Consider the following 13,313-nt stretch of genomic DNA (forward strand, 5'->3'; position numbering starts at 1 on the left):
AGAAAAAAAAAAATCAGTCCTGACCCTTTCGCTATTCAAGAATCTGTGTACTCATTCTGTTTGTAGCTCTTATGCTGCCAAACCACATAAATAGCTTTACAGGGAAAATTGTAATAGGAGTAAGGTGTAGCCAGTGTGCTTTGACCCGCTAGTCTTGGCTTCAGGTAAACCATTTTGTCCCAAAAGGCTGCTGCTAGAGTCATGCAACCCCATCAGGTTTTGCGAGCTAGCAAGATCTGGGGGCTGCGGGGCTTAGTGCCTCTCCAGGCACTTCACTCACTGAATTAAGTATGCTGATTGTTTTTTTATTATTTCTTATTTTTTTAAGTTGTTGCTGTCTATGGACTACTGTGTAATGACTCATTGCTCTCAGGTTTCACCTTCTGATCAATAGACCAGGATCAATGCAGGTATTTGTGTATGTAGTCACTCCGACATCCAGCTAGTCAGGCTGGATGCTGCCCAGTGTCGATGGGTGGTGCCACACTCAGTTGCCTTATTTGCTGAGCAAAGAGAGAACTGTGGATTTATTATTATTAAACTACTGTAAAGTTGGTTCCATTATTTTGATCAATTGAAAATTCTTCAAGCAGAGAAACCTTACAGCTCAGTAACCTTACAGCTTAAGCTCTAGCTTAAGCTAGAAAAGCATAAAGATTGAGATGGATTTTTATTCTGTTTCAGTGTTTAAAACTTGTGCTTTTAGTTAAACAGACTTGTTTCCCTTCTTTAACTGTAGCCTTATTTTACACTGGCTATAAAAAGAAGCATCTTATTTTGAAACTTTTTTCTCTCACAGTAGCATATTTCTTTTCTGTAAAGTGCCTGAGCTGCTCTTGTGGAGAGAGATAAAAGCCTGAACTAGACCAAGCTGATATTCCTTCTCTTTGGTGGTCAAAAAATAACCCAGAACAGCAGAAAGCCCGACGCATACAGACCAGACCCTTGTAGTCCATCCAAGTCTTGACTCTTTGACTTGTCACTTCGGGAGAAAATGTGAAAATTCTGAACGCTTTATTCTGAGCCTTGATCTCACGCAGCCTTTGCTGGGAGAAAGCATGCAATCCTTGCAGCTTAACAAACAGAGGAGGAGGGCTGAGGAAATCTGTTCCCTGCTGACAGCAAGTATCTGATTAGCATTAGATGTTTTTTCTTTCCAGCAGGTGGAAGGCCTGGTAGCTCCTGACAGGTTTATCGTGAAGGCTTCTTGGCAGGTAGGGGTGATGCTACTCCTTGAGTCTGCCTTCGGGATTCTGACTTTTTTCCTTTAAAATCTGTCTCTGTGCAGTAGCTGTTTTAAATGGATCGCTGGACTCTTTTGTTTTCTTCCTTAGCACCCAGAGTTGCAGCAGGTAGGACCAGCCACTGCCTTGCAGGGTCGGTATACTTCAATAATTGTCACCCAGAATGTATTTGAGATGTGGTGATCTAAACATAGCACCAGCTTGTATTGCTGAAGGATCAAAAACACTTTTTTCTTTTTACATGTCAAGGGTGTGTGCAATGTTTCCGTCTGGTCAGTGAGTTCTGTCTTAAACTGAAGCTGCTGTGTGAGAGCTGCGCTCCTGACTTCTCTCAGTGTTTGTCATGCAAGACATCAGCTTGTTTTGTAAGCAGTTCACCAAATCACTTTCTAACTGGGTGCTTAAAGAGAGTTCCTCCTCCTCCACTGATTAATTTTTGGCACAGAGTGCCAAATAGCTCTTGCGTCAATAAGTCGTCACAACCTTTGCTTGTCTCTGTCAGCATAAATACAGTTGGACTCTAATGTGCCTGAAAGTAGGCCAGAGGTTGCTAACTCTGCAGCTGCAGAGTGATCAGGTCCAACAGTGCTGTGGGATGTATGTTCCTGCTGGGATAGCAAAGCTGCTGCATGTCAGGTTACAAACTGGCCTCTCTCCTCTCTCTGCTCTTCTTTCTTTTTAAGTTCCTGGAGTTGTATTTTAGTTTTAATACAATATATATAGATTTAATATATCTTAACGAGAGACTGTTAGTTACTAGCAAAATGTGTGTGTGCTGTTCCCCTTTGTCAAGGTGAATGTGGATGCTATTATGCGGAAGAATGGGATGTTTTGGGGATAATTGCTCAAAGTAATTGGGTAACAGTTACTTAATCTTTAGAGGGTTCTAGCAATCAGATGAAATAAACTTTCTCCAGAGCAGTTTGCTTGAACAGCTCTCTGTGCACATCAGGTGCTGAGTGCTTCAGGAAATGGATGGGAGGAAACCTGGTAAATAACTTTGCAGTTTTTAAAGGTGAGGTAGAGCTTAATTTTCAGGAATTGTAAAGACTGTGTTTGTTTATTAGCTGGGAGCATGAAGACTAGAATTTTACTGCAAGAATGACAACATATTTCAAATACTCCAGACACTGCTATTGTTTTTTTGTTTTGTTTATCTGTTTAAGTTCAACTGAATGGTAAAACTGGTGCTGCTTTCCCAGTGTGCTGTTGGAAAGAGCAATACAAAGCTTTTTTTTCCCTCTCCGCGTGAAGTAAAATGCCTACTGCTCATAACCAGCGTGTGCTGCACGCAGTGCACACGTTGCTGTGCACCCTGTGATGAGCTGTGGCAGTGGCAGGAGGATGCAGCGTGCAGCTTGTGGATGTCTGTAGCTCTGCGTTAGTGCAGCAGTGGCAGAGAAAGAAAATTCCCTGATAATGTTTCTTCCAACTCTCTGGAAGGCAGAAAAGGAGCAAGATGAAATGGTGAGACGTTTGAAAACTTAAAGCATTGGCGACTGAAATATCCTGTTGATTGAGGCACATTAAAGAAATGGTGTAAATGAAGGGCTTAGAAAGAAATGCTTTTCCCCTATCCCAGAGTAGTCACAGTCTGACTCTTCAGACAGAGGCATCTTTCTATGCTGGGATTGTTGGGGAGGGACATGAGGGAGCTCCTGAAGAGCCTGAATTGATGCGTGTGCAGCTGTTTGTCAGTGTGAATCAGGCTGGGATAGAAGCCACCGGCTTTCTGAGACTACAGCAGCTTCTCCTTAAAGAATGCAGTGATTTTACAAAACAAAAAAATTCTGTTCAGTCTTTCTGGAAGTTTCTTCCTCCTGCTGGGATCACTTACCAATGCCTCAGAGCCGCCCTACCGGTAGGTTTGGCACCCAGGAGACCAGCATATTTGTGCATACTCGATGGCACAAATGGCAGAGAAATATCAAGAATGTTCTTAAAGTTTAATGTATTTATTTTTTTCTCATTCTCTTAATCTGTATCTAAATAAAAACAAAACCTGCTGGTGGAGGGGGTGGAGGAAGATTCTTAGAAATGCCACTTCTGCACAAAAGCTGTAGATGTTATTTCACCAATCTGGAGAAACCGGCTGCTAGCAAGAAGTTTCCTATTTAACTTTCTGAGAAGTTATTTCTGTCCTTTAAAATAACAAGCTGTACTGCAGGCATGCATCAGCCTTGTTCTCAGCCCGAAGCAGGGATTTGACAAGCCCTGTACTTGTTTAGTACAAGATCCTTTATCTTGTGTCAAGTTTGGGGGCAGATGTCTCCACTTTCCCTTCTTCCTCCCCTCTTTAGCTGTAAGCTGACATTCACAAGGATGTTTATGTGTTTTGGTCAAGTTTAATGCATAATCTGTGCAAAGAATAGTTCTCCCCTTTTTCCTGTTACACCGTGAGCTTTGAAAATGAAAATGATTTTTTCAATATGGTATCATTTTGTTCCTACACCTGAGACATGCCTGGTGGTGCTGGAGAAGCCTCACAGTGATACTGCAGGATGAACCTGTGGGTGTTGGGATGCTGTGGCCGGCTTAGCAGCATCTTGCCCTTACTTGTGTTGGTGCGCAGACGGTGTGTGCTTGTCATTCCCTCATTGTAAAGTCAGCTGGGTATTGGTTATGCTTCTGTGCTGTTCTCCTAGTGAGCCTGAATTGGAGGATCTCGGCTGTTCAGGAGTGTGTATGATGCTGTTAGACAGCAACAAGGCTGGTTTTAGTTGGCTCAGGAATGGAGGGTTATGTGTGTTCAAGTGTGCATATATTTTTGTGTGTGTATATCTATCTTAACTCTCCTTTGGTTGCTAAATCTTTAAGTTGTCAAGGATTTTGTGTGCGTGTGGAGTGTGGGGCCTTATTTTTGGTTAAAATACCGGCTTCAGGTTGGATTTTAGGATCAGTTTCTTAGAAAGAGCAGTGAGACGGTGGCACAGGCTGCCCAGGGAGTGGTGGGGTCACTGTCCCTGGAGGTGTTCATGAACCATGGAGATGTGGCACTGAGGGACGTGGTCAGTGGGCATGGTTGGGTGGGTTGGGGCTGGACTTGGGGATCTTAGAGGTCTTTTCCAAACTGAGTGATTCTGTAATTCCCAGTGGGTGCAGATCAGCTCCTGTTTGCTAGCATGCTTTGTGTTGTGTTGTGGCCGCTCATCTCTGGCTGATCTCCTCCAGTCTGGACTGGTGAGGTCTGTTTCTTAGGGCTGTGTTTGTCTCTGGGCTGTGCTTGTCTGTGTGATGATGAAGGTGTGGGAGCCTGATCTTGACCTGGCTCATCAAGCACCTGCTCACCTTCCCTGGCTCAGATGGCTGGCTTGCCTGGAAGTGAGCTGATCATCAGCATGGTGTTGTGAGCATGGTAAGCAATGCTGGGTGGTTCATAATGAAGAGAGCATAAACTTCCTAGCTGCTGAGTAAAGCTGCGTGTGCGCTTCCTAGGTGTGCTTTGCTTTTCTTTTTCCCTGGAAACTGATCACGGAAGAGCTGGAGTTGAATACGAGCCTTAATCAGGTAGGGAGATGGAGCGGTTGTTTCCCTCCCTGAAGAAGAGTGCTTGCTCTAGGAGCTTTTTGCATCCCCTTTAGAATAGGGAAGGTGCCTAGAGCTGGATATTACATGCTGAGTTTTCTCTCTGACTTCACTCACACCTAAATTCCCGAGAGGTGACTTCTCACATGTTGTTGCCCTCCAGAGCAGCTGCTGTAGTACCAGCTTCACTGGTGCTCATTCCTGGAGCACTGATACTGCCTGCAGTTGCATCCCCACATGTAGAGAGTGTAGCAGGATGCTTCTAACAGTATTTTAGTAGATTTTTGGTTTTGGACAGCTAGATGTAATCTAGGCAAGTGTCAGTCTTGATAAGACTGAGACTGGATAAGCAAGTTGAAATTGGATATGTTCACAGTGCAGCCACTGCATACCAGCTGGTTAGCAAGGAGTTGGCTCTATGTGTTGGTGCCAAAGGTAGAGTAGCTGCTTTCCTTTACAGGCAGACCCCATCTGCCTTGATGTCCCATGAAGGCTGCAATGCCCTTCAGCTCTTCAGCAGCTCCTGATCAGGGGTGGGCTGTAAGGAGCCCATGTGTTGGCTGTGAAAGGAGCAGGGGGAGGGGTCTCTGTGTTTGTTCTCAAGCCATACTAGCATCCTCCTCCTGGAATGACCAGTGAAATGGCTTCTGATGGACTAAAATATCCCTTAATTCTTGCTTATTTTGGCATATATTTTACTGTTGTTCTGCTGAAGCTGCTTCCAGTCTTCATGAGAAGCTTGTTGGAGAGTGTTCCTTCAGAAGCTATCGATGGTATGAGCTGGGTTCCTCCAGCTGTGGGAAATGCCCTCCTCCTGGGGAAGGTGAACCAGGAGCAGGTGAACCAGAAAAAAAAGATTGTGGTGCTTCACCTTGAGTGCTGACCACCCGAAGGCTGCAGATCTCTCTACAGAAAGTGTGCTTTTATGCAGAAAGAAATTATACGTATAGTAAATGGAGATGCATGTGCATAGGTGGCTTTAGCAAGGAAAAGGATAAGATGCAGTTGTGTTGAAAGATGACTCTTGCTGTGCTAGAAGCTTTTTTCTCTTAAATGAAACGAATGGAATGTGAGCCTGTTTCTTTTGAACTGTACTGTCTGTTTTTTGAACACCTTAAAGTGGAAGTACTTCACACAAAAAAGGCACGTATAGTGTTTATAAACTGTTGTCTGCAAGACAAGGCTTTTATTTTGAAGGAGGCATAATGCTCGCCATTTACTTTTTTAATGTATTTTTCTTTGTTCCTCCATGCATTTTCATTGTGCCTGCTAGCTTGAATGCTTTTGTCATGCTTGTTAGTTGTTGTTGGCATTCTGGTCAGTTATTATGTTTTTTATATTGGTAAACTTTAAGGTATTTATCAGCTTAGATCGCCTTTATTTATTGCTCCGCCACTTCCAAGATATTAATTCTGCTGAGTAACTGGGTGGAAGATAGCCTTGTGCGCAGGGATGCTGCAAGGAAGGGTACACAGCCTGCCTGGGGTGTTTCAGCCAAATTGAAGCTAGCAGCCTGATGGACTTGCTCAGCAATGGCCCTGCTGCCAGCTGCTTCTCCTCCTGTAGTAAGAGAATGACTGACATGGGGCTCCTGCCTCACCCAGCTCATGGTTCCAATGTGTTCATGGGTATGAGAGCTACGAGGCTCTAAAGCAGGCAGCCCTGCCCCTGCTAGTGAGAGCCTGCTGTGTACATCAGTGCTGGTCTCCGTGTTTTGGTTTCAGCTTAATCCTTTTTTAGACGCTGAGAAAATAAACTTCCGTGTGGGTTTTTTTCCCGGTCTTGGACTCATGAAGTGCCACTGCAGACCTCTTTCCAGGATAACAAACCCTGAAACATCTAATTATGGATCAGTCTCTCATTCCAAGCATCGCATGCTCAGAAGGCTTTCTGATATGCTGCACAGATTTTTCAAACCACTGACCTTTGCAGAGCGCCCTTGGCTGTGCCAGCAGAGAGCACGCTGGCAGCTTAAAGATGTTTTGTCTGGCATTTGAGCAGAACTGAAAACTTACTGCTGGTGGAAACAGATGAGAGGGCAGAAAATGCAGCATGTGCTGAGGCTTCGTGTGTCTGACCGTGAATGGTGGTGGCACTCTGTTCTTCTGCGCTAGGAGGTGACGTTCAGGAGGAAAGCTCTGGGCTGAGCACAGATTGAACAGTAGCCCTGAGGCAGCAGTGCTTTGCAGGTCGCAGGAGTTCTTTGTTAATTGCGTGGCTGTATAGATGAGCATGCAGCACTGTGCAGACTGCCACAAGTCCCCCCAGGTAGAGCGATGAGAGGAAAACACCCACAGCTCTGGGAGACAATAGCTGAGCAGAGGGAGCTGGGGTGATGTGTGTGAAGGGTGTGTGATTTGTGGCGCTGGAGGCTTACAGGCAAAAATAGCATCATTTGTAATAGTAAAAGCAAAGACTTGTGTGCTGTACCTTTGCATTCTGCCAGTCTGTAATGAATGGAGGAGTAGTTTGCTTACAGAAGACAAGGAGGAATGAATAAGCACTTAAAATCTCAGTGCTGAGGAAACAGTGTTTTTGTTCTGGCCTCAGAGAGCCAGAGCCACGCAGCCCCTTTTCTCACATCGCCACACACAGCTTTAAATCAAAACACTGTGAAGGAGAGAGCCTTCATTTTGTGCACCCGTCGCTCTCCCTGCAGAGCTCTTGGCTCTGTTCTCAGAGTGCTGGGGCACCTGGTACAACGATGGCCGTGTGCTGAGTTTTTGAAGAGGATCCCTTAGCTGACAGCTTTCCCCTTCTCAGCTGAGGGGGTGCTTAAGGAATGATCTGCTTCTTTGAGCTCCTTCCCCATCTGGAAGCATCCCATCAGGAGGGACTTCAGGTGCTGCACTGTGAGTTTGTGTGTGCATCAGGGGTTTCCCTGGAGGAGGAGTGCAGCCGGTGAAAGCAGTGTGGGTTCATCCCCCTGCAGCGTGAAGGTGGCTCTCCTTTGGCTATCAGATGGTCACCCTCTTGTAATGCAATGACTTCCCCCCCAGAGAGTTTAGCATGAAAGCTGCATCCATTCTGGGCTTTGCAGTCAAAATGGTGGCTGGCACAAATGCAGCTTTCCTCACTGGCACACTGCGGTGAGCACTGGTTGATGCTTTACTTTTTTAGTGCCAATAAAATGTTTTTACCTCAATTACAGATGTTGCCTAACTGCTGAGCAGACAGGCTGACCTTGAGCTACGCAGCCGACCGCTGTAAATGCTTCTATCTGTAGAAAAGCTATTGCAGCTAAATTGTTTTAGGCATGCAGTGCAACCCTGACGTGTTTTAGTAGATGGACATGTGAAGATCTTCTGCAGGTGAAATGGAAGAGCTAACATTACTAATGCTTACAGAGAGGCAGGGTTAGCTCAGGTATGTATCGGCTCTGTGTCTGGGGGAGAAGCTGCCTTCTCCTGCAGTCTCATCAGAGCAGTGTTGCTGCTGTGTGCTGGAGCAGCTCAGTGCTTCATGCTGGTCCCTGATGTTCTTGGGGCAGATTTGTCTGGGCTTGGTTCTCATGGAACTTCCGTAGCATACCTTTTAATATCTTAGTAAAGCATCATCAGAACAAATGTTATGGAAGGAGATGTTGGGTTTTTTCTTTATTTTCCTTTTCTTGCCCTAAGCTGCTGCTTCATGCTGTTCTTCCACGGCTTTCTCTGAACACAACCCAGTGGGAAAAAGTTCAAAGGGAAGAGCTCCTGGTGGTAAGAAGTGGAGTTTGCTTGTCTTTCTGTTGTAAAATTAATACTGTTAATTACCTGCATGGTGCTTAATGATGAACCTGTTAAGACATGGCCAGAAGTGTTTCTTTCACTAGCAAAATGTCCTTTTTCCTGCTACGTTTCCCAGCGCCAGCAGCAGGTACCTGTAGTACCTAAGGGATAGACTTCTTAAAAACTGCAGTCTTATGGAATATTTTTGTACTTTTCTGCCATGACTAATACTTCCAGCATTTCTGTAGCATCTGCACACCACATAATGTAAATATGCACAGATTTGTGGAAGAATAAGATGAGAGGAAAAGCCAATTACTTGACCTTTGAAAACAGGAGAAGATTAGGTTGATATCTGTGAATGCGTTTATTATTTTCATATTTGGCTCCAGCTTAAATGGCATGAGCCTCCTACTCTGAGAGGTCTCATCAGCAGGGAGCCCTGGCAGACGTTTCCCAGCCAAATCACAATGTCCCAGCTGGAGTTGGCCTTCAGTTAAGCTGCCAGTCCCATCATACAGCTTGTTGGTACTTGGGCAGGCTGACAGTGTCTCCCATTCACTGCCCTGCTTAGGACCTGGGAATCAAAATGGGGAACCCAAGTGAAATACAGACCAATTGTTACCGTTAGCTTTTGATGGCCCGAATGCTCTGCCTGTGTATGGTACGAACATGTGCAAAAAATGCACTTTAAAGAAGGTGAAACGGATGAATTGTGTGCTGAGTGGGAAGGCTGGAGGTGATCTGCAGTTGGTCTCACTTGCTGCACATTGTAACTGTGGAGAACATGTAGTGGATGTGATTTGCTGTGAATGTAGGATTTGTGCATGAGTCAGGATTGCTCCAGGTAAAACCTGAGCATCCTGCAGAGGAGCACAGGCTACCAGTCCCTGTGGGTCATCACAAGCTACGTAACGCTGCAGCCATAAGTGTTTTCATTCCCCTACGTTGTATTTGAGGGGAGAATTCATTCTACCTGATAACTGTGGGGATGGGGAATAAAATTACATTTGAGTGCATGATTTGGAAGCGTTAGAGGTGGTAGTATACATAACTGTAACTCTGTAATTCGATTATTATGTCCTGTGTCTGAAATGCAGTACACTAGAATGCAAATGTTTTGTTACATCTTTCGGTGCTGGCAAAGGAAGCACATGCAAGCACATTCTGGGAAGAAATCGAATCTCTTCTGATGTAGCACACTGCACAGTTTGTGTTGTGAAGTAAGACTGAAACATCACTGGCATGTGAAAATCACCTGTATTCAGCTGAATCAGCTGCAGAACAGCTGCTGTATGGCTTCCTGAATTGATGCAGAGGAAGGATGTGCTGTTGACTCAGAAGAAGGTTTACCATGTGCCTAAGGTCAGCAAAGAAAATGTCTGATTTTGAAAGCTACATATTTACTGTGTGTTCTTAAGACTGTGAATCACCATGACAGCAGAAATTACTTAGAAGTACCAGTTAGGGGAAAAAAACCCTGTATGTATGTTAATAGATAGCTATGTAGACACATGCTGTATCTATCTCTAAAGCTTCACAAACCAGAAATAAGAGAAGGAGGTGATGCACATGCTGCGGAGTTGCTTTTCAGTAGATAATAGTAACATGATGGGGCAAAGTGGAATTTGCTTGCATCATTAAACTTGTGAAACAGTTATGTAAGCAAATTACCTGGGTGTAAACTTGTGTGTTCCTTGCGGCTTATTCATATAAACTTTCATCTGCACAACTGTGAGGGCTGTTACATGCAGATTACCTTTCTGAACTGAATTATGAAATGCAGTCTTTTCTATAAGGATTTAAACAGCCATCTCTCCTCCCAAAATCGGTGTTACTTTTGCCTTTGAGAACTTCTCATTTGCTTTCGGTGCCTTTGCCTGCTTCAAACATGGCTGTGCGTGTGTGTTGTAGCTGAAATTTTTGTGAACAAGAATGTAAACATCAAATCCATACAAGACTTGCAGAAGAACTCTGCGAATCTAGTGCATCATCTGTTTGTTATGTAATCTGATATAATGGAAGCAAAATAGAAACCAGATGTCAAGGCAGAGCAATTACAATTTTTCATCCGCCGGTATTACAGTAAGTGTGCTTGGTATCCTTTCCCCCCTGAATGTGGAGCTTTATTTGTTGGGGGACTGGGAAAGTGCTGCAGGGGACTTGAGTGCTCTCTGCATGATTCTTGCTTAAAGACTTTGTTATTCTGCACTTATGCTCTTTCATGTAATTAAGGTCTGTGTGCTGCTTCAGCTCTGCTGCCTGTTGTATTTCTAACTCAAAACAAGCTGGGTGGAACTGCATAGTCCAAGGACACCACCTCTGTGTCCAGCTGTATAGGTTATATGGTCAAGTTGCAGGCTTGCTCTAAATTTAGCATTCAAAACGAAGCTGCTTTATTTATCATGGCTGATTAAGCTTTGTAAGAAAATCCTGCTCAAACAGGTTTGGTGCTGACCTTGCCATGGATTCTTGAGCTGAGGAGACATCTAGGAGGAGAGTAGATGGAAGCTGCGGTTAACGTCTCAAATTCATTGTGTGACTAGGAGGATAAAAGGGAAAATAGATCATCATTGATCCTTTCTTTTGGGGAAGTGGATTCTTCCTCCCATGGTTTATCTGGGAGGTTTATCTCTGCTGTCTTGCATTAAATAAGGCGAACCCTTGGCTGAGAGAGAAATCAACAAGCACCTATCTTCATATGCATCTTCGCAAGTTGAGGCATTATATAAGATCATACAGAGTGTGAGCTGAATTTAATTCTCCTGTTTTTCCCTTTTGTTTTTTAACCTCGTTGTTGTTGCTGAAGATTTATTCTCTTGCCTACTGCATTGCTCTGCCTGGTTAAGCTTAGGGGACAACAGCACTGCTTTGCTGTTGGAGTTGGTGTGTGGGGAGGCCATGGAGGCTAGAAGTGCAGATCCTGTTTGAAGGCCGTGTGTGCGTTGGGTGTTCCAGGTGCTTTCTGCAGTCTGGGTTTGATGCTGCTGATTTATAGTTCCTCTCGGTGCTCTGTTTCACCAGCAGCTGTGGAGTTTGTTATGGATGAAGCTTTCATGTTCCTGCAAATCAAAATCTTTTCACTCTGCATTGACAGCTTTTTACTGGGTGGCTGCTGCTTAGTGTACCTTCGATGCAAGCAGGCCTTTATTTTCTGTCTCTCTGTAATGAATAATATGTCAGAAATCTTTCATGAAGCTTCTATCTTCATTTATCTATGTTCCACAGATAACTTTAAGAGACTCTTAAATCAGTTGCTTGTTCCAGCTGAGGAAAGTGCTGGCAGTGAATTAAAGATTCTTGCTTCTTTTAAACAGCAAGTTTCTTCTTTTTAAACACAGCGAAACAGAAGGATATGAGATCAATGTGAACTCTTGCTGCCAGCCTCTACAAATAGCATCCAATCCTCACCACTTCTCTCAAGGATGAGATGGAAAGTGGACAAGAGCACCTGGAAAGGAGTTCATTATGTATGATTACTGCTGAAATCTTTGCTAATGCAGTGTAATGATTTCTGCAGATTCCATTAACGTGGGGATGTAAGCTCATGTGCAGTGAAGTTCTTAGGGCTTATGAATGAGCTGCCCTTAAAAATGAAAGAGTGGAGTCTTCCCATTTCTTCAAAACCAGATGCAAGATGGGCTTTGTTTCTGGGCAGAAGGCTGGCACTCTACATGTTTCTGGATGGTGGCAAATGATCTCTGGAAGATGAGGGTGGTACCACATGAAGCAGCAATCAACAAGCCTTGGTGATGAATGCTGTGCCTGGCTTGCTAAGAGCCTATGATGTAGCTTCGCTTCAGTTCTGAGTACTGCACTGAAATGCTCACTTCAAATGCTTTGTCCTGTTGAACTTGCACTGAGCATATCATGTTTGGAACATGGTGAGCATCAGGAAGGGAGACTACGTGGGATGAAAATAGGAAAAAAAATATTTCCTCCTGTAATTTGAATCTGATCTGATTATTTAGATTCAGCCTTACAGTATTAATTTGCAGTCTTTTCTCTCCACTTCTTTGGCCAGTGGCTTCCTGTTGTCTCCAGTAAGAGAGCATCCTGGTGGATGGATGGAGGGGCCGTTCAGCCAGCTCACTTAGACAGGGAGGGTGCTGCCTCCACTCATTCCATGCTGGGTGGAATGCTGCTCCTCTGGTGAGTCTGGTGCCAAGAGCAAAAGACTGGACAACTCTCCTGCCTCATTTGTGTCAACTCTTTTTCTTGCTCTGCAATGCCTCTCTTGTTACTGAAATCGGGAACTGCAAGGCCGACCTTAAAAGCATAGAAATGTCCTACGAGAGAGAAATGACCTTTTTTTCTTTTTAATATAAGTTAGTGGGGATTTACAAGGAGGAGCACTTTCAAAAGAAAACAAGTCAATCCGGTAGCTGTTGGGCTTGATTTCTGTGCTGCAGCTCTGTCGTGTTGGTTGTGACTGGACTCTGTGACCTTTGTTCTCAGCCAAGGGAACCTGATTGTCCCCAGAAAGCACTCTGCTCAAAAATACTAGCAGTAGCTGGTCACGTGCTGCCAGGAGCTCGTACTATAAAAGTAGCACTTCTGTGGAAAGCGACCTTCAGAATGGCTGCGAATGTTCCCTGTGTTATTTTTAACCTGTCTGGTAAATTTCCAATACAAATGTGAGTGCCAGTCTGATGTGTAACACTTTCCCAAATCCTTATCTTCTGCTTTCTAGTGCAGTGACACATCAGATGGAACAGTTAGTTTCAGGGCTGGGTACAGCTTCACTTTTATGACTGCAGTACCAGAGGGATTAAATACTTCAGCCCTGTTTTATTGGTATGTAGAATTTTTGAAGAGGTAAGACTTGTTTTAA

The 13,313-nt window shown here is 44.3% G+C and overlaps 1 protein-coding gene across 9 annotated transcripts in view; it reads left to right on the plus strand.

Annotated features, from left to right (window-relative positions):
* HDAC4 (histone deacetylase 4) overlaps nt 1-13,313 on the plus strand; it is a 235,641-nt gene that overhangs the window by 37,780 nt on the left and 184,548 nt on the right. The window contains exon 3 of one of the 9 annotated variants that reach the window (XM_021400689.1): nt 1,161-1,214. The exons of 7 other annotated variants lie outside the window; for them this stretch is intronic. Coding sequence is in view for 1 of the 2 variants with exons in the window: in XM_021400688.1 (XP_021256363.1) it covers nt 1,874-1,880 (7 nt within the window). In the remaining variant the exon portion in view is untranslated. Of the gene's footprint in view, nt 1-1,160; nt 1,215-1,802; nt 1,881-13,313 lie in introns of those variants that run through there. One more of the 9 variants, XM_021400688.1, reaches the window with a different exon arrangement.

Source organism: Numida meleagris, chromosome 5, assembly GCF_002078875.1.
Source record: "Numida meleagris isolate 19003 breed g44 Domestic line chromosome 5, NumMel1.0, whole genome shotgun sequence".
NCBI lineage: Eukaryota > Metazoa > Chordata > Aves > Galliformes > Numididae > Numida > Numida meleagris.